Source organism: Ascaphus truei, chromosome 8 (genome assembly GCF_040206685.1).
Source record: "Ascaphus truei isolate aAscTru1 chromosome 8, aAscTru1.hap1, whole genome shotgun sequence".
NCBI lineage: Eukaryota > Metazoa > Chordata > Amphibia > Anura > Ascaphidae > Ascaphus > Ascaphus truei.
Window position 1 is genome coordinate 4,013,708 of NC_134490.1, and position 21,741 is coordinate 4,035,448.

A 21,741-nucleotide genomic window follows, 5' to 3' on the forward strand; every position below is an offset into this window, starting at 1 on the left:
TATATATAGCAAATGGAAATACAACTGTATGCTCATCTGCATGTCTTAGGCAGGTCTGCAACCCCGCCTTTCACCATTACACCCAGCAGACAGCACTTCCACTGCAGCAAGGGATTCTGGGAAATGACATGCAAATGAGCACACAGTGCCACTTTTTGCTTCAAAACCCATTTTTAACATAATGAGCATACAGTTGTATTTCCATTTGCTATATGCTTTGCTGTGGAGGGTTTATGTCGTTTTTTTTTACTCACTATATATATATATATATATATATATACACATAAAAAACAATTATTTAATAAGTGATGCTTTGGGGCACTGAATGAAAGCTCTGGAGATAGTATTTACATTTTCGGACACATTTTGCTACAACAGATGTTTGTGTGTTAAGTGCATAGTTATTACTATAATAAACAGGGACCTGAGACCCTGGCCAATATATAGAGTTACATATTTTTGCATATTTCTTGGGTGGTGGAAGCGGATAGATATGATTGCAATTGAGTAAGGGGTTAAAATTAACTCATTGAAAGTACCTTGCGCAGGAGAAAGGTGAGATGGCCTGAGTAGCCGTGTGTTTTAACCCTGGTTTCCTATGTCACGTGCTCACTTGTGTGCTGTTCGTGACATGGTACTGTATATGGGAACGGATTGAGGGGAGATCTTGTCCTTTTTTAGGGACCTTTGAGAAGGAGAAAAGTGGGCCAGCTTGCGAGCTGTGTATTAACCCCTGTCCCGTATGCAGGTGACCTGCTCACAGGTGTGACGTACCTGCCATCTATAAATGAATAATTCTTCGTGGACATGATGATACGTCAAATATTTTAATGCATAACCCTTAATTGTTACTGGGTGCAATATTAATTCAAGTTTAACGGAGTTTAGTGAATCTAGACGTAAGAGTTTATGGTACAAAACAGCACTCTGACGTGGATCAGCGCCTCCCCATCAGCCGGGCAATGTCCGAGGTATCAGTACCGGGTCAGAATTCTGGGCATCGTGCAGGTTCTGATGCCTTTTATCAGTCGCTGAAGCGTGACAAACACTTTGTAACAACGCTCGTTTTGTGTTTTAAACTCCGGCGTTTTGGAGAATAAAAGGATCAAATCGAAGTAAAAAAAAATATGAAATCGCTGCGTTTATACTACACTACCGACACAGTTTATTGCACTGCGGCCAGTTCCGCAAGCCGGGAGATTTCCCGGCTTGCTAGTGGCCGCCCCTCGGCGTGCCGCGCGTCACCGACGCGCGGTCACGCGTCATCGGGAGCCTGCGCCCCCTGCACGCGCGTCCAGGGCTCCCCGAGGGAGCCCTGGTGTCCCGCGATGTGGGGGACGGCGGCAGGGGGTTCCGGGGGACCCGGCAGCGGGAGGGAGAGCGCCCCGATCGGAGGGTGCTCTTCCGCTGCTTCGGCGCGCGCCCGGCACCGTCCGGCGCGCGCCAGTTTACTGCTGCGGCCGAGAACGGGCAAATGCTCGAATAAACTCGGCCGCAGCAGTATAATAGTGAAAGCTATTTTTAACCCCTTACGGTAAGAGCGTCCTGCAACACATTGCAGAGCAATGCCGCGCAGGACCATTTGGCAGTGAAGAGGTTAAAACGTGACTCTCAAGAACTTGTTTCAAAACTTGGTGGGCCGCATCTGCTAAGTGGCGACACTTTCTAGTGCCGGGATGCACCTGAAGACCCATTCACCTGTATGGACAGGAACACTACGTCCCTTTGTATACTGCACTTCAACCACTTCCTGGATCCGAATGATTTCTTTAGCAATAATGTTATTATGTTGGTAATAATTCGGAGGATTATATGCTAGAATATAGTCCTGCAGCGCTCACGGAGGCCCAATAAAATGCACCCTCCGCGTCTCCCAGAACCCTCCCTTTCAGTTTAACCGGAACCGGAAGACGGCGGGATTTCTGCCTGTGCCGGTCACTTTCACACCCTTTTCATACGATCAGCAAGAAGAGCGCAAACGCCCCCCACCCGGGACCACATTCCAATGAGGAGGTGGGACGGGAGGTGGGACGGGAGGTGTACAGTAGGCAGAGAAGGGGCATTAGCGCCAGCGAGGGGAATGGCGGAACGGACGCCCAATGTGGGAGACCGTGTCATACCCCGCGGCTGCAGTTAGATTTTAACCCCTTTTCTGCCAGAGAGGGCAGCGGTGCAAAGTTGAGTTCCGTGGGCTATTGGATCTCTGTGACCTTTATCATCCACGTTTTCTTTCACTGTTCCATCACTACAGGGAACTCAGTGCCGCCATATAACGTGTAGCTCACGGGTGGCCAACGCCAGTCCGCAGGGGCCACTAACAGGCCAGGTTTTCAGGATATCCCTGCCTCAGCACAGGTGGCTCAATCAAAGACTGAGCCACCTGTGCTAAAGCAGGGACTAGTTGAGCCACCTACGCTGAAGCAGGGATATCTTGAAAACCTGAGCTGTTGGTAATCCTTGAGAACTGAAGTTGGCCACCCCTGGTGCAGCCATTCCCCCCTCCCCTGGAACGGCCATTCCCCCCTCCCCTGGAGCGGCCATTCCCCCCTCCCCTGGAGCGGCCATTCCCCCCTCCCCTGGAACGGCCATTCCCCCCTCCCCTGGTGCAGCCATTCCCCCCTCCCCTGGAGCGGCCATTCCCCCCTCCCCTGGAACGGCCATTCCCCCCTCCCCTGGTGCAGCCATTCCTCCCTCCTCTGGAACGGCCATTCCCCCCTCCCCTGGAACGGCCATTCCCCCCTCCCCTGGTGCAGCCATTCCTCCCTCCTCTGGAACGGCCATTCCCCCCTCCCCTGGTGCAGCCATTCCCCCCTCCCCTGGAACGGTCATTCCCCCCTCCCCTGGTGCAGCCATTCCCCCCTCCCCTGGAACAGCCATTCCCCCCTCCCCTGGAACGGCCATTCCCCCCTCCCCTGGAACGGCCATTCCCCCCTCCCCTGGTGCGGCCATTCCCCCCTCCCCTGGAACGGCCATTCCCCCCTCCCCTGGAACAGCCATTCCCCCCTTCCCTGGAGCGGCCATTCCCCCCTCCCCTGGAACGGCCATTCCCCCCTCCCCTGGTGCAGCCATTCCCCCCTCCCCTGGAACGGTCATTCCCCCCTCCCTTGGTGCAGCCATTCCCCCCTCCCCTGGAACAGCCATTCCCCCCTTCCCTGGAGCGGCCATTCCCCCCTCCTCTGGAACGGCCATTCCCCCCTCCCCTGGAACGGTCATTCCCCCCTCCCCTGGAACGGCCATTCCCCCCTCCCCTGGTGCGGCCATTCCCCCCTCCCCTGGAACGGCCATTCCCCCCTCCCCTGGAACGGCCATTCCCCCCTCCCCTGGAACGGCCATTCCCCCCTCCCCTGGTGCGGCCATTCCCCCCTCCCCTGGAACGGCCATTCCTCTCCCCTGGAACGGCCATTCCCCCCTCCCCTGGTGCAGCCATTCCTCCCTCCTCTGGAACGGCCATTCCCCCCTCCCCTGGTGCGGCCATTCCCCCCTCCCCTGGTGCGGCCATTCCCCCCTCCCCTGGAACGGCCATTCCCCCCTCCCCTGGTGCGGCCATTCCCCCCTCCCCTGGAACGGCCATTCCCCCCTCCCCTGGAACAGCCATTCCCCCCTTCCCTGGAGCGGCCATTCCCCCCTCCTCTGGAACGGCCATTCCCCCCTCCCCTGGAACAGCCATTCCCCCCTTCCCTGGAGCGGCCATTCCCCCCTCCCCTGGAACGGCCATTCCCCCCTCCCCTGGTGCAGCCATTCCCCCCTCCCCTGGAGCGGCCATTCCCCCCTCCCCTGGAACGGCCATTCCCCCCTCCCCTGGAACGGCCATTCCCCCCTCCCCTGGTGCAGCCATTCCCCCCTCCCCTGGAACGGCCATTCCCCCCTCCCCTGGTGCAGCCATTCCCCCCTCCCCTGGAACGGCCATTCCCCCCTCCCCTGGTGCAGCCATTCCCCCCTCCCCTGGAACGGCGGACACATATCTACCCTCCCAACACCATATATCGCCTTTTAACCCTTCCAATGCTTTGCTTCCAATGAAACCACTTGCTGACCGAGGGTTAACTACATTAACTAATAACGCATGAGAACCAAACTGGGATCCGGGGGGCCCGCTGCTCCACCCCAAGCCTCCTTTAACCCCTTAAGTACTTAAGAGGATTATTAATGCATGGGGTTTAGCTGTAATTATTGGAAGAAAACGAGTAACCCCTTCACTGCCAGAGGGGCCTGAACACGTGCATAATGCGTGCAAGTCCCTCTGGCAATAAAGAGGTCCAGCAGAGGCTAAGGTCCCCTGTATATACAGAAGACCCCCGGTTCTTTCCTCCCTCCCCCGACACACACAACGCATCCCTGGTCACAGTCTGTCTTCCTGCACGTACTTCTGTTTGTCGCGGGCGTCGCGAGCCTTGACGCGGTTCTGCCGGTTGGCCGAGGCTGGGATGGAGTGTACGGACGAGCTTTTTTTGCTCGAGGAGTGTGACGAGTGTGAGGAGTGGGACAGGCTGGTGCGGGACTGGCTGGCGTTGTGGTCGAACTGCATCAGGCAAAAGATGAGGTCCGTGGGCACCAGCTCGAACTCGTAGGGGGGGTTCGTGATGACGTACCTGGGAGAGACGGGGGAAGGTCCGAGGCTGGGTCAGGCCAAGGCTCAAATCATATAGAACAGAAACATACACGAGCACTCCCCGGACATCGCAAAACACTCATTTACTCATCTAAAGGAACAACTTTCTGATGCCCACGCTCTGAGCCCACCCACCTTTTGGTACACTGGCTGGGTGTGCTCAGGTGGGCGTCCCGTAGCCGGTATATCCCGAAGCACAGCATGTTGTAGGTTTTCAGCGCTTTGCAATATAGGTCCCCATAACATCCACCGTCCTGCAGGAACAAAGTGGCACATGAGTGAGTGGCCGACCCCCAAAACACAATAACACGGTGACAGCCAGAAGGGAGCTATGGACCATTGTGTCCGTCCATCTCAATCCCAGGTAACATGGCACAACACCTGGAAATAGGGGAGACATGGCCCGTTGAGCGTGTCCCTCTCAATTTATAGGGGCATAGTAGGAAGGAGGCGGCTCGAGTCCATCTATCTGTCCCTCTGAATTCAGGGTGACACAGTCACAAGTAGAAAGATAGGAGAGCTATGGCAATGAGTTTGTCCCTTCGGTGTGGCATCGGAGGGTGACAGAAATATGGGAGCGAGCCTGTCCCTCTGTCTCAGAGAGAGGCCCCCGGTCTAAACATGAAATCTGCCCGCGGTCACCAGGATTTTACCTGGGTTCTCTCCCTTTAATAATCAGCCCTGTTCTCACTAGATCACCCTACTGCCATCGTTCCCTATGAGAGGACGTGGTGCGCGAAAAGAGACGGTAAGAATCACTGCGGAAAGCAGAACGTCCCCTAATATGTCCCCCTGCTGTAGGATGCGGGGGTCCCCCCATTCTTACCCCTAGGTCAGCGAATGGGCCGTCATACAAGGCCAGCTGGGCAACGCGGCAGCGGTCCCTGTTAGCCAGTGTCTGTGGGGTGCTGTACCCCCCCCGCAGGGCGTTCTCCTCTGCGATGAGAGCCTCCAGCTCCGGCGTGGCCCCCCCTGTCACCAGCGTCCGGATCAAGGTCAGGATGTTATCATTGAAGTATGTCTGGGAGAGAGGAGAGATCCCGTTACAGTGCAATCCCATGCAGCCAACCACAGTCCTCAAGGGCCGCCAACAGGTCAGGTTTTAAGGATATCCCAGCTTCAGCACAGGTGGTTGAGCTGACTGAGCCACCTGTGCTGAAGCAGGGTCTGATTGACCCACCTGTGCTGAAGCAAGGACTGATTGAGCCACCTGTGCTGAAGCAGGGATATCCTGAAAACCTGGCCTGTTAGCTCTTGCCTCTTGAGGACGGGAGTTGGCTACTCCTGATCTAATCTAATGTGCTAAAACTAGAGATCTGCAGAGCAACATCCCATGCCCTGATAGGAAGTACTGCAGAGCATCGCTACCTTCAGAGAACCACAACAAATCACTTCCTACGCTTCTGCAGAACATTTCTCCCTTCGCTGCTAGAAATACCTGCAGAACATCACTCCCACCACCTCTAGTTATATCGGCAAAACAATATTCTCTTTACGGAGATGTGCAGAGCATCACTCGTGTCACTGCAGAGACCTGCAGAGCGCCACATTGTCACTGCAGAGACCTGCAAAGCTTCACATTGTTACTGCAGAGACCTGCAGAGCGTCACATTGTTACTGCAGAGACCTGCAGAGCGTCACATTGTTACTGCAGAGACCTGCAAAGCGTCACATTGTCACTACAGAGACCTGCAGAGCGCCACATTGTTACTGCAGAGACCTGCAGAGCTTCACATTGTTACTGCAGAGACCTACAGAGCGTCACATTGTTACTGCAGAGACCTGCAAAGCGTCACATTATCACTGCAGAGACCTGCAGAGCGTCACATTGTTACTGCAGAGACCTGCAGAGCATCACATTATCACTGCAGAGACCTGCAGAGCGTCACATTGTCACTGCAGAGACCTGCAGAGCGTCACATTATCACTGCAGAGACCTGCAGAGCGTCACATTGTTACTGCAGAGACCTGCAGAGCGTCACATTATCACTGCAGAGACCTGCAGAGCGTCACATTGTTACTGCAGAGACCTGCAGAGCGTCACATTGTCACTGCAGAGACCTGCAGAGCATCACATTGTCACTGCAGACCTGCAGAGCGTCACATTGTCACTGCAGACCTGCAGAGCGTCACATTGTCACTGCAGAGACCTGCAGAGCGTCACATTGTCACTGCAGAGACCTGCAGAGCGTCACATTGTCACTGCAGAGACCTGCAGAGCGTCACATTATCACTGCAGAGACCTGCAGAGCGTCACATTGTTACTGCAGAGACCTGCAGAGCGTCACATTATCACTGCAGAGACCTGCAGAGCGTCACATTGTTACTGCAGAGACCTGCAGAGCGTCACATTATCACTGCAGAGACCTGCAGAGCGTCACATTGTTACTGCAGAGACCTGCAGAGCGTCACATTGTCACTGCAGAGACCTGCAGAGCATCACATTGTCACTGCAGACCTGCAGAGCGTCACATTGTCACTGCAGACCTGCAGAGCGTCACATTGTCACTGCAGAGACCTGCAGAGCGTCACATTGTCACTGCAGAGACCTGCAGAGCGTCACATTGTCACTGCAGAGACCTGCAGAGCGTCACATTATCACTGCAGAGACCTGCAGAGCGTCACATTGTTACTGCAGAGACCTGCAGAGCGTCACATTGTCACTGCAGAGACCTGCAGAGCGTCACATTGTTCCCGCAGAGACCTGCAGAGCGTGGAGCTTCAGTACTGCGCTTTAACAAGCCAGCTGCAGAGCATTGCACCAGAGAACACACCGTGAACACGTTCCTCTCTCTGTGATTGGCGGAAGGTAAGGGCTTTGCAATATCTAATAAGGGGGCATTAGGACGTGTAATTGTAGGACTCTGGGTGCGCTGAAGGCGTGATTGCCTTCCCAGACGTGACACGACGGTTTGGGAGCCTGCCTTTGTGCTGCAAATGTCACAGCCCATTATCCTGCGCTGGACTCTGGTTCTGGGAGACTCTGAACTCCCAGCTGCTCTGACAGGAACACGTATCAATTAAACATTCAGTTAAACGGGAGACGGGCGGGTGTCCTTTTAAAAAACTCTAGGGTATATGGGAAGTGGGGTCCTGTCCGCTCTGACATCCTAACGGCGTTCGCCTGGCCGGACGCACAATGGGCGCTTTAAATATTAATGGCGTGGCAAGCCAATCGCGGCCTCATTTTTAAGTGTGCCGCTCGGCTTTGCATAGGCACTCAGGTTAACCCCTGCGCTGCCAAAGTCTTGCAGGCACTAGAGCAGGCGTGGGCAACTCCAGTCCTCAAGAGCCAGCAACAGGTCAGGTTTTCAGGATATCCCTGCTTCAGCATAGGTGGCTCAATCGAAGACTGCACAACCTGTGCTGAAGCAGGGATATCCTGAGAATCTGACCAGTTGGTGGCCCTTAAGGACTGGAGTTTCCCACTCCTGCACTAGAGGCAAAGACAGGGTTAAAACGTGCAGCCCCATTTATTGGGACTGCAACAAAATGAAAGCACTCAGCTATGTAACTCCTTGTATTTTCAATGATTGATTCAAAATGTAAGATAAAGATTAAGGACCATATTTACTAAGCAATTCTAAGCAGGAAGGCACCTTAACGCCCATTTACTTAGCACTACTTAGTAAACATGGTTGTCATTCATTAAACTGCAATAGTACCAAAGGGGGCACTGTCCAGGGGAATTTCTGTGCTCCAAATTGCATTAACGCAGTTTAACAAATAACTTCCTAAATCTTTACTGAATATGAAATATAGGGCTATTTATGAAAGTCTCACTCAATATTTTGGACTGTCGTTGTACATAAATACATAGCACCCCCTCTTATTTGGGGATTCATGGGTAAGCATTAGTTTAGGGTTCTGAAGCAGCACCTAAGATAATATGTTTGTTGTTATATTATTTATAAGTCTCCCCTCTACAAAACTGCACCAAATTTATGAAGGGAAACATTCCTATTAAAATCAACAGGATTGTAACTTTTTATTTTAAATCTATTTTAACATGACAAAAATACGACCAGTTCTCAGTTTCTCTACTATTAAAATGTTAATGCATGCCCTCACTCTCTCCCATCTGGACTACTGCAACTTTCTCCTTACTGTCCTCCCTGTCTTGCAGTTATCTACCCTTCAGTCTATTTAACCTCCCCCTCCTATCGACCAGTCTCTGCTTATCACCCCGAAAATTCTCTGTTGGCTCCCTATTAAATTCTGCATTGGCTACAAAAAAAATGTCTTCTCTCCTTCAAGACTGTGTACCCCCTCTGCCCACCTTATATCTAAGGTTTATTCTCTCGCAATACCACTACCACGCTATACACGCTCTGCTCAGGCCTGTCTCCTCTGTACCCCATGTGTCACTACAGTTCTCTCACACCTACACCCCTTCTCACATACTGCACCTACCTCTGAAACTCCCTCCCTTCCTCTCAATGTTACCAAGCACTTTCTCTCTGTGCTTCACAACCCGTCTGAAAACTCACCTGCTCAGTAATCGCTCAGGATGACCACTGCTCACTAAACCACAGCATGTTCGTACAGACCCTACCCAATGCACTCACATTCACTTCCACTGCTTCTCTCCGCATTCCGATTAGATTGTTAGCTCTTCAGGGGCCGGGACTCCTGTATATTCCCTGTCCTGTAATTGTATTTTATTGTTGTAACATTTCTAAAGCAGTGTACCTGGTTGGAACTATACAAATATACATACAGTTTTCCCATTCAAATCCATGGGAGATGACGCCCGTTCGGGGGCATTAACCCACAGCGGAGGTTGATGGATCTGGGGAATCGTGTGCTCGCTGGTTCTGAATAGGCTGTACGGCAAACGCCGCCTCCTTACCGCGCTCATGAGGGAGTCCAGAACGCTGACAGCGAAGGCAGTGCCACAGGCAAAGGGCTGGGTCAGGTACAGCTCCGTGTCCGGGTCATCGTCGTCATCCTGATCCAAGAACTGTACATTCGAGTCGTTCACTGTAAACCACAGAGACCCAAGTAAGCGGCAGCACCAAGCCAGTGACACTGTATACACGGCTCGCTTAATATACACGGCGCGCTTACTGTACACGGAACTCTAGCCAGGGTTACACTGGAACAGAATGCTGCAATTCAGCTCAGCTCTGACTCTCAGGTAACATGTGAGCTCAAACCTCAACCCCAGAGTAGCCCATTCTGGATCCCTACCACCCGCGGAAGCCATTGCTCTGGATTCTATCAATGGAACTAGAAGTGAAACACTAAACGTTGGCCATTGAAGATGTGAGAATCGCTCGATGCCAAATGGTCCCATTTCATGATCGCTGATCAATTTGAAAAGCTGTCCAGGAAGTGGCTATGTTACCAAGTTACCCGTCCCACCCCGATTTAATCAGTAGGTTTAAGCACACACAGGTAATAGCAGAAGTCACTGAGATTTCGTCTCCCAGGAGAGAGGTGAGGATTGCTGCAGCCATAAGAATGGAAAGTATATATGTTTTTATCTAGCACTGTCAGCCCTTTGCATTCTGGACTGTTTCGCAAATCTCTACCTGTAACCCACACAACCCGAGCACTGCTTTATAGTCTAAACAAACACCAAGACACTATATAATATATTATATCTATATCCTGTGTGTTATGGGTCATTAACACCCTCTATTTCTGCATATATTTTGTATAGTGCTGATAATTAGACCATTCTGGTCTTTTCTTTAATTGTATATTTTTTTCAATCTAGCACATAGCACAGACCCCCTCTGTAGGACACTTAACACTTAGTGTGCAGGCATTTCCTAATTGCATATTACATATACATATATATAGCGTTGCTCTTTTGCTGGCTCCTGATACTGTATCATGTTACCTCCTACAGTACCACTGCTTTTGATTAATAGACATGACAACACTTCTTGGTACGTGACATTGTGCACCCTAACTGTGAGCAAATAAAATACACTCTTTTCTCCAAATTGCCTGTGATAGACACAAGGGTATCGTAAATATGGGGGAAAACTGGGATCAAATGGAGTGTGAGACATTACAGAGGCCTCGGAGAACGGGCCAGACAAGGAGAGCCAAATGGTGCTTAACTATCAGCAATATCTGTGTTTCTATCCAACTGAAACGTCTCTGAACCTCCCGCTGCCCTCAAGAAAACAAGAATCTCTCTGGTCTTCAAAAACTCATGAGCCTGATCACTCCGGAGAAGAAATGAGAAACAAACATGAGGAAGATGCCTGGAAGGCCTGTGGTGTCTGGGGTTTTGCCTTTTGAATTGTGTCTCTCTTGTCTGAGCAGCCAATCACACTGATAGACAAACAGGGGCTGGGGGGGCGGGAGGCTGCTGAGTTTCAGCTCGCTCATATAAAACACTTTGTATCGGAGGTTGGCGTGATCAAAGGTTGCACTGATGTTAGCGTGAGAACTGAGAACAGAAAATCGTTACAGAAGCTGCAAACGCGTTTCACAGAGCAACAGACGCGAGACGCAGGACAGCAGCCGCAGAAACCGCAGCAAGAGCTGCAGGAGGAGGCCGAGAGGGGTCTCTCCGCCGCCTCCCCAGCCAAAAGTAAACACAGAAGCACGTAGAACACGGAATCAAATATATATAAAAAAGTATACAGACACGGACCAGGGGTGCAACCTGACCAACATAGCAAAACGGGGCATAATATGCCATCTTTGGGACATATCCCCCAAAGTATAAGGACCGCACAGCATGAAGGCTTCCATCAAATGAACCCCCCTGAAGTGCCCAGATATTAGATGGCAAGCTCTTCTGTATAGCAAGGGCGCTCAGCTCCAGTCCAGAAGACCCGCCAACAGGTCACGGTTTAAGGATATCCCTGCTTCAGTACAGGGGGATCAATCAGTGGCTCAGTTGAAGACTTCGCAATCTGTGCTGAAGCAGGAATATACTTAAAACCCGACCTGTAGTGTGAGAGTGACCATCCAGCGCTATCTCAGGGAACGCCCCACTAACCGCGTCGGTGCTATCTCACTTTACAGAAGAGAAACCTTATTGTCTTATGAGGTCATGAATACCGACTTCTTGTACTCATGCTGTACCTTTAAAATCCAAAGTACTGATGCTAAGTATACTGCAGTGATACGGATGCAGCCACCTCTGGGGCGAAATTGTAGCTGCCCGTTTGCAAAGCTCTGGTCTGAATGGCAGCTCCCAAAGGACAGTAGATAACAATGAATAATGGTCTTATTATTACTCAGTTAGAGGTGGATTAAGGGCTGTATAGGGAATGGACGTGGTTTGCCTAGGATCACTTACAGAGAGTTTACGTGACAGAGGCAGGAAGGGCGCCAGCAATGAAATACACGTGTGTACTAAAGACCGGCAACTCCATGATCCATCAGCAAGGTTAGTTCAGATGATCGTAACCTCCAAAGTGCCATATCGCATTAGAATGTAACTTTCACAAGGGAACAGCCCATGTGCAGTACAGTATGTGCAAATGAAGACGTGCCCTAATAATTTGGGAGGAATGGTGTTCCCTGGTTGTGCCTCTCCGTAGGGCAGCCGTAAAAACGCAGCAGACAAAATGGTCAAGAAACGTGAGACGCTGCTCTTACCCAGCTCGGTAATTATCGGGAAGTGGGTCCCACTGGTTTTTTCCTGACTGATTGAAATGAAAGGCGGCAGTTTGCCAGGCGGAGCTGGATGGTGGGAGTGTTAAAAATGGAGGGAGAGTATCAGAGAGAAAAGACAGAGAAACAAAAAACAAGAAGGGTGAGGCAATGAGGCAGCTACAGCACGGAGGAGGAAGAGGAGGAGGAGAGGACAGGGGGAGAGAGAGACATGAAAGAGCACAGAGGACAAAGGTTGTATCTTGGACACAAAGACACACAGTTGTGTCACAGAAGGAACCCAGCTGTCATGTCAATATTAACAATATTACATGATAGTTATTTGTGAAATAATTATCCTGTAGGGTGGGAGATGCCAGTCCTCACGGGCCACCAACGGGTCAGGTTTCCAGGATATCCCTGCTTCAGCATAGGTGGCTCAATGAGTGGCTCAGCCGAAGCCTGCTTCAGCCCAGGTTGAGGCACCTGTGTTGAAGCAGGGATATCCTTAAAACCTGACCTGTTGGTGGCACGAGGGATGATGCGACTAGGCCTCGGATGCCGGAAGTGAAGGAAGCTTCACTTCTGTCCCAATCGGGCAGGGGCGCTCGATGGGAATGCAAAGCGCGATCAACCCTACAAAACGGGCGAGTGCCGCGCCGTGCCCGGTCATATTAACTAGCAGCGCTAATCTGTAAGGCGCGTTATGGCTTAACACCTCTTAGTGAATATTGCCCATCGTGCGGGAGAAGAATCTGAGCGTTTTACATTCTGCCAAAAGTTCAAATCTTTTACTCAGATATTATCGGTGGTGAGAAGCCTTAGAACAGTGGTCCCCCAACAGCGGACTGCGGACCGGCGCCAGTCTGCGGACCAACGTCGGTCTGCCACATAATTCTCACTGGTCCGCAGAGGATCTCACTCCCCCTCCTTGGCCCATTCCTCCACCCCCTCCTTGGCCCATTCCTCCACCCCCTCCTTGGCCCATTCCTCCACCCCCTCCTCGGCCCATTCCTCCACCCCCTCCTCGGCCCATTCCTCCACCCCCTCCTCGGCCCATTCCTCCACCCCCTCCTTGGCCCATTCCTCCACCCCCTCCTTGGCCCATTCCTCCACCCCCTCCTTGGCCCATTCCTCCACCCCCTCCTTGGCCCATTCCTCCACCCCCTCCTTGGCCCATTCCTCCACCCCCTCCTTGGCCCATTCCTCCACCCCCTCCTTGGCCCATTCCTCCACCCCCTCCTTGGCCCATTCCTCCACCCCCTCCTTGGCCCATTCCTCCACCCCCTCCTTGGCCCATTCCTCCACCCCCTCCTTGGCCCATTCCTCCACCCCCTCCTTGGCCCATTCCTCCACCCCCTCCTTGGCCCATTCCTCCACCCCCTCCTTGGCCCATTCCTCCACCCCCTGCCACGCCTCCCCCGGTCGCCGAGATCTGCAGGTTCCGATGCGGACGGAACCAAGTTGGCCAGGTCTATCCCACCCAAGGTAAAGGTCTCAGTGTGGGGTGATTGAGTGTTTGTGTGGGGGGAGGGGGGCGGAGATTGGGTGTGAGGAGAGGGGATAGAGAGGGGGGTTGGAGTGTGAGAAGGAGGGGGCTGAGTGTGAGGAGGGGGATAGAGTGTGCTGAGGGGGGTTGTACGAGAGGGAGGGGTTTAAGTGAGAGGAAAGGGGGTTGAGTGAGAGGGGATTGAGTGTGAGGTGGATAGTTGAGTGAGAGGGAGGGGATTGAGTGTGGGGAGGAGAGTTTAGTGAGAGGGTGGGGATTGAGTGTGAGGAGGAGAGTTGAGGGACAGGGAAGGGATTGAGTGTTAGGAGGAGAGTTGAGTGAGAGAGAAGGGATTGAGTGTGAGGAGGAGAATTGAGGGGATTGAGTGTGAGGAGGAGAGTTGAGGGACAGGGAAGGGATTGAGTGTTAGGAGGAGAGTTGAGTGAGAGAGAAGGGATTGAGTGTGAGGAGGAGAATTGAGGGGATTGAGTGTGAGGAGGAGAGTTGAGTGAGAGGGAGGGGATTGAGTGGTGGGATTGAGTGTGAGGAGGAGAGTTGAGTGAGAGGGAGGGGATTGAGTGTGAGGAGGAGAGTTGAGTGAGAGGGAGGGGATTGAGTGTGGGGAGGAGAGTTGAGTGAGAGGGAGGGGATTGAGTGTGGGGAGGAGAGTTGAGGGAGAGGGAGGGATTGAGTGTGGGAGGGAGATTTGAGTGAGAGGGAGGGAATTGAGTGAATGTATAACTTTCTTTATGAGCTTGTAATGTTTTTATTATATATATATAAATATTAGCATGTTTAAATGTCAGCCCTAATATTAACTGGTCCTCCAATTGTATTTAGTTTTTTTGCAGGTCGTCTTCAGGCAAACGGCTGGAGACGGCTGCACGTTGCACCCAATGTATCAGGGTGATGTTTGGTGTGATACTTAGTACCATTTTCTGCCTGTGGCTGCATTAACCGTTACCCCACATAGAATAAAAGGGAGATAAATGAATGCCTGAGATTCAGAGTTTGATATATCCCGCTACATCAAGGCAATATACCATGTAACCGCTCGCTAACTCCTGCTCCTCCTCCGACAGACACCCCCAAAGCACAAGGCAGCCCCCAGTCTCCTTACCAAGCTCTGTAATGATGGGAATGTTGGCCCCTGTAGTAATGGACTGCTGCCGTGCCAGACCATGCACTGGGCTATTGTCAGGGGATGACCGGTCCATCCCAGGGGGTGTAAACCCTAAAGGGATAATAAATACATTCAAATGGTTAAAAAGCACAGAACACTGGCACATGAATATGCAGGACACCCGATAATCCCCCCTTTGTACCTTCTCCTAAACAATCTGCAGGGACACATACCTCTTATCCCATGCCAACACCGTTAGAGGCACACACATCTCTCCCCCATCCTACATACCTTTCTGCCCCCTCCTTCATACAGTTATTAGGGACATATACCACTATTCTTTCTCCTTCACGTCTTTACGGAACACATACCTCTCTTCCGCCTCCTTCATACAGTATTTAGGAACACATATCTCTCTCCCCCTCTGTAATACAGTATATACTGTGTAGGAACACATTGATACCTCTCTCCCCCCACTCCATAATACAGTACATACAGTAGGAACACACACCTGTCTTCCCCCTCTTTCATACAGTTATTAGAGACATATAACTCTTCTTTCTCCTTCACGTTTTTAGGAACCCATATCTCTCTTCTCCTTCCTTCAGTCTTTAAAAACACATGCATCTCTTCCCCTTCTTCATACAATTATTAGGAACACATACCTCCTCTCCCCCTCCTTCATACAGTACTTAGGAACACATACCTCCTCTCCCCCCTCCTTCATACAGTATTTAGGAACACATTGACACCTCTCTCCCCACTCTGTAATACAGTACTTACAGTAGGAACACATACCTCTCTCCCCCTCCTTCATACAGTATTTAGAACACATTGATAACTCTCTCCCCACTCCATAATACAGTACTTACAGTAGGAACACATACCTGTCTTCCCACTCTTTCATACAGTTATTAGAGACATATAACTCTTCTTTCTCCTTCACGTTTTTAGGAACCCATATCTCTCTCCTCCTTCCTTCAGTCTTTAAAAACACATGCATCTCTTCCCCTTCTTCATACAATTATTAGGAACCCATACCTCCTCTCCCCCCTCCTTCATACAGACTTACGGAACAATACATCTCTCTTCTGCCTTTACAATCACATACCTCTTCCCCCTCCATTCATACAGTCTTTGGGGACACATACTTCCCTGCCCCTGCCCCCTTCCTGCCAGGGAGTCCTTATTTTTATTAGGAACACATAACCCGCATCTGTTGCCAACAGTTTTTAAGCACATCTCCTAATCTCCCTACTGGTGTAAGGAACACAGACAGGCCCCTCCTGTCGTTATTAGACACATATCTCTCTCTCACTCATCCTATATATTAGAGACGCATAACTAATTCCGTCCTACTATTAGCAAGCACAGAGCAGTGTATATTTATAACTCTTTTGACTGACATTAGGGTACTTCTGCTGGGCCTCCTCAGTGGGCGTTGGGTTCAGTCCTCGCATAAAGGAGTACAAATAAAATCAGACATTGTATGAATCCTAATATAATCCTAAATAAAGACATACAATACAATACAAGCCTACAACGGAGCAAAATATCCCCCTGATAAACCGTCACTGTGGGAGGTCACTGTGGTGTCGCAGCATTTAAGTTTTTATAATATGGGACGCAGAAATCCAGTATGAAAGTGTGACGCCATAATGAGCGATGAACGATTTGCTAGCGCTTCCGGCTGAATGGTATCTCTGGCGGGACGGTATATATTCTTTGGTTTTTATCGTCTATGTGCTTGGCCGGGCGGGGAAAGACCCGCATGGCACTAACAAGAAGCGGTGGGAGAAAAAGTGAGGCCAATCCGGTTGGGGTCATGGAATTATGAGATGATCAGGCAGTGCGATAACTTTGATATTTTAATAATTGAGTAATAATTTAGTAAGGCGACATCTATCGGAAAAAGGGAACTATTACACTCGAGTAGAACCTATTACGTGTGTGTGACGTTTCATTACCGTGATGTTAAGTTCAAGCATTTCACAGGCCGTGACGTGGCTGCAGAGTGGTCAGGCCGTGACGTGGCTGCAGAGTGGTCAGGCCGTGACGTGGCTGCAGGCTTATAATGCTTTGGCCAAAAAGAGTTTAACTAAATGACGCTTATTTATGAGAAGACAAACAGATAAGTATTTAACTACTCACTCTGTTATTTGGGTGTTGTATTGGGGCTTTTTGTGCAATACTGTACAGTAAATTTGGTCACACCCAGTAGCACTCCCTTTTGACAAAAATATATATATACTGTATGTATGTATGTATGTGTGTATATGTATATGTGGTGGGTGTTGGGTTCGGAGCTTGCAAGGATCGTGTGTATTTCACATGAAGGCATTAAAATACAGGACAATTATGCGCCCGACGGACCTTTCAGGGACAAGTCAATGAAATAAGGGAGAATCCCGTTATACGCGGGACGTCAGGCGACCCTGGGTCACCGTGACGCCTTCCTTCCCAGCGCTCAAAAAGCACCAGTGACAAGTGCGTGAGCTCGCGAGGTGTGCGGGCCCCAATCTCGCGGGACGTGACAAAGCTACACACGCTTAATGCAGAGCCCTGCACCGACACACCCGACACACCCATCACGGAACACGGACTGCTGGGAAACACAGCTCAACCCGCTGAGGGGTCCGGGGAGGCAGGATTCAGGGCCATGCCGCTTGGAGGATACTTCACGTGTTTGTTACACAGTAGTGACATGCTTAACGGTTTAGGGAACTCTATCAAGCATGACGTAGCCTTAATACTGACACAAAGAGGCGTTATGAACATTTCTCTTTTGTCACCAATGTTTCACGTTGGGTTGCCCCGGTCGCTTTGTGAATGTCCATGCCATTTCTTTTTTAATGAAATGTGCGTGGTGGTGAATGTCTAGAACGCTTTAAAGGCACTGCAGGGGTTACATTATAGACATGACGTTATTGTTATCTGATTATTTAATTTTTTGACATATGCATTATTTAATGGCCCATGACATAGAGATGTATTAGCCCTGGCTGTACCGTATAAAAGTGTGTAGCACATAAGGGGACACGGGCGGGGTTGCTTGTAGTGGGGTGGGGGCAGACACTGGTGGTACCTCAAGGGGTGAGTTTGCAAGGGGAGTACATGCCTCAGCAGTTACTAAGGCATTGCTTGACTTTGCAATGTTTCTGTGTCCCTTTTGTGTGATGACACTGTGTTAAGCAGGACACGCTTTCTTTCCACTGGGAAAGTGCCCTCCCCTCTCTTGGATGGTCCTAGTTAAGTGGATATGTATAATTATGAATACACTATAATATATCTGAGGCCAGACAGACAAAAACAGCTGACTGACAACAAGTCAGAATTCCAATATCCTGCTGTAAAGCTGCAGGCTGTGCGGACCGCCGTTCTTTTGGCATATATTAATATATATATTACTTTACGTTAAAAGTTCGCCCTCTAAGGAAAAATCGCGAATTGTTACACACTGAATGTCAATATGTTAATGGTTATCTTGGCCCAGTTATTGCTTTGTCAGAGCAGCGGTTCGGCCAGGGCAGCATAGATCAGTATTCCAGTTGGAAGTGGCCACTAGCCCAGGTAACAGATCGAGCCATGTTGATGGTCGGCGTGAGATGGGACCAAGCTACGGGAATAAGTTGGTCGGTTTTGGAGTGTGCAGGGGGACGGGGACATGGCAGGACGGGAATAGCAGTACCACGAGTCCTCCGAAAACAGCCGTCATTCTATTTTGGACCATTTCGGTACATCCGACAAGCTGGTTGGGTGGCAGAATGACGTTGCCCTGAATCTCTGGTATCGGTTTTATTATGCTTGTGACTATAGAAGCAGGAATTGTCCACCCTGGAATACTTTTAAATCCCTGAGATGGCCACCCATTTATACGCCTGCAGTCCGACAAGCCAACAATAATGAAGTAAACTTATTGCATGGAGATAATCAAAATAAAGCAACGGAGCATGGAGTACGGCAGCATGGAGTACGGCGGCATGGCATACTGCATGGAGTACTGCGGCATGGAGTAAAGCTTGGTGTACGGCGTGGCGTGTGACCTGGGGTACGGTATGGGGTACGGCAGCATGGCATACTGCATGGAGTACAGCGGCATGGCATACTGCATGGAGTACGGTAGCATGGCATACTGCATGAAGTACGGCGGCATGGCATACTGCATGGAGTACTGCGGCATGGAGTAAAGCTTGGTGTACGGCGTGGCGTGTGACCTGGGGTACGGCATGGAGTACAGCAGCATGGCATACTGCATGGGGTACAGCGGCATGGCATACTGCATGGAGTACAGCAGCATGGCATACTGCATGGAGTACGGCGGCATGGCATACTGCATGGAGTACGGCGGCATGGCATACTGCATGGAGTACGGCGGCATGGCATACTGCATGGAGTACGGCGGCATGGCATACTGCATGGAGTACGGCGGCATGGCATACTGCATGGAGTACGGCGGCATGGCATACTGCATGGAGTACGGCGGCATGGCATACTGCATGGAGTACGGCAGCATGGCATACTGCATGGAGTACGGCGGCATGGCATACTGCATGGAGTACTGCGGCATGGCATACTGCATGGAGTACTGCGGCATGGCATACTGCATGGAGTACTGCGGCATGGCATACTGCATGGAGTACTGCGGCATGGAGTAAAGCCTGGTGTACGGCGGCATGGCATACTGCATGGGGTACAGCGGCATGGCATACTGCATGGAGTACAGCAGCATGGCATACTGCATGGAGTACGGCGGCATGGCATACTGCATGGAGTACGGCAGCATGGCATACTGCATGGAGTACGGTGGCATGGCATACTGCATGGAGTACGGCGGCATGGCATACTGCATGGGGTACAGCGGCACGGCATACTGCATGGGATAAGGCGGCATGGCATACTGCATGGAGTGCTGCGGCATGGCATACTGCATGGGGTACGGCGGCATGGCATACTGCATGGAGTACGGCGGCATGGCATACTGCATGGAGTACGGCGGCATGGCATACTGCATGGAGTACGGCGGCATGGCATACTGCATGGAGTACGGCGGCATGGCATACTGCATGGAGTACGGCGGCATGGCATACTGCATGGAGTACGGCGGCATGGCATACTGCATGGAGTACGGCGGCATGGCATACTGCATGGAGTACGGCGGCATGGCATACTGCATGGAGTACGGCGGCATGGCATACTGCATGGAGTACGGCAGCATGGCATACTGCATGGAGTACGGCGGCATGGCATACTGCATGGAGTACTGCGGCATGGCATACTGCATGGAGTACTGCGGCATGGCATACTGCATGGAGTACTGCGGCATGGAGTAAAGCCTGGTGTACGGCGGCATGGCATACTGCATGGGGTACAGCGGCATGGCATACTGCATGGAGTACAGCAGCATGGCATACTGCATGGAGTACGGCGGCATGGCATACTGCATGGAGTACGGCAGCATGGCATACTGCATGGAGTACGGCGGCATGGCATACTGCATGGAGTACGGCGGCATGGCATACTGCATGGAGTACGGCGGCATGGCATACTGCATGGAGTACGGCGGCATGGCATACTGCATGGAGTACGGCGGCATGGCATACTGCATGGAGTACGGCGGCATGGCATACTGCATGGAGTACGGCGGCATGGCATACTGCATGGAGTACGGCGGCATGGCATACTGCATGGAGTACAGCAGCATGGCATACTGCATGGAGTACGGCGGCATGGCATACTGCATGGAGTACTGCGGCATGGCATACTGCATGGAGTACTGCGGCATGGCATACTGCATGGAGTACTGCGGCATGGCATACTGCATGGAGTACTGCGGCATGGCATACTGCATGGAGTACTGCGGCATGGCATACTGCATGGAGTACTGCGGCATGGCATACTGCATGGAGTACTGCGGCATGGCATACTGCATGGAGTACTGCGGCATGGCATACTGCATGGAGTACTGCGGCATGGCATACTGCATGGAGTACTGCGGCATGGAGTAAAGCCTGGTGTACGGCACGGCGTGCGACCTGGGGTACAGCAATGCTTCGGGCTAAAATGAGCCCGGGCTCAATCTTGAAGCTCTCACTGTGGCACCCCACTATTTGGTGCCCGCGCGCATCTGTATTTGGTGCCCGCGCGTTTCTGAGAGCATGTATTGTTGGCGGGTTTTTGTCTCTTGTGTAGCAGTGAGGCTGCCGTCCATCAGGGAGGTCTCTATTCTGGCGTTTCATTTAATTCATGTTGTATCGTGTACTGCACGGCTCTTTAATGGTTAATATGTCACGTGAATAAGTATTCTTTATCTTCTTATACTCGCACTGAAAATACAGTACCAACTGTTCATGGAATCACACAGAAGTATGAAATGACCCAAACAATGCGTACATTTTAGGAGATAAGGCGGGTGGGTGCTTAGAATATTACCGAAACTTTCCCAGCATTGTCCCCGAGCAATGAGCAATGCCACCCCAGATAAGAAGCCACAGAAATGCCACTAATCCAGGGGTGACCCGTCCTCAAGGCCACCAACAGCTCAGGTTTTAAGGATATCCCTGCTTCAGCACAGGTGGCTCAATAATCAGTGGCTGAGTCCAAATGACTAAGCCACTGATATAACCACCTGTGCTGAAGCAGGTATAGCCCTAATACCTGGCCTGCTGGTGGCCCTTGAATACCTGAGTATTACAACCCGTGCACTAATCGGTGTGTCCGTTGCTAGGATTTGATTGCCAGGTATTTGGGGCAGGTTTGCATTGGGCCTGTACTGTAATACAGAGCACTACACAACAGTGTGTAAAGAAATAGTTGTATTTGGACCCCGTGGGGTCGTCCCTTTTCCCGGTGCCCCAGTGAAACGCCCACAATGTCTCATTTAGAAGTGCTGTCTGACTTGTGTACATACACAGTATGTAAAGAAAGGTGCAATCGGCACACCTGAAGGTTTGA

The 21,741-nt window shown here is 51.2% G+C and overlaps 1 protein-coding gene across 10 annotated transcripts in view; it reads right to left on the minus strand.

The window, feature by feature from the left end:
* Positions 1–21,741, minus strand: part of KCNMA1 (potassium calcium-activated channel subfamily M alpha 1) — a 397,276-nt gene that overhangs the window by 13,784 nt on the left and 361,751 nt on the right. For 7 of the 10 annotated variants that reach the window (XM_075610347.1, XM_075610350.1, XM_075610348.1 and 4 more), the window contains 5 exons: positions 14,788–14,901; positions 9,462–9,592; positions 5,436–5,630; positions 4,745–4,863; positions 4,365–4,589 (listed from right to left, as the gene is read on the minus strand). In XM_075610347.1, coding sequence (XP_075466462.1) covers positions 4,365–4,589; positions 4,745–4,863; positions 5,436–5,630; positions 9,462–9,592; positions 14,788–14,901 — 784 coding nt within the window. Of the gene's footprint in view, positions 1–3,943; positions 4,590–4,744; positions 4,864–5,435; positions 5,631–9,461; positions 9,593–12,184; positions 12,269–14,787; positions 14,902–21,741 lie in introns of those variants that run through there. The other 3 variants (XM_075610355.1, XM_075610354.1, XM_075610357.1) reach the window with 2 other exon arrangements.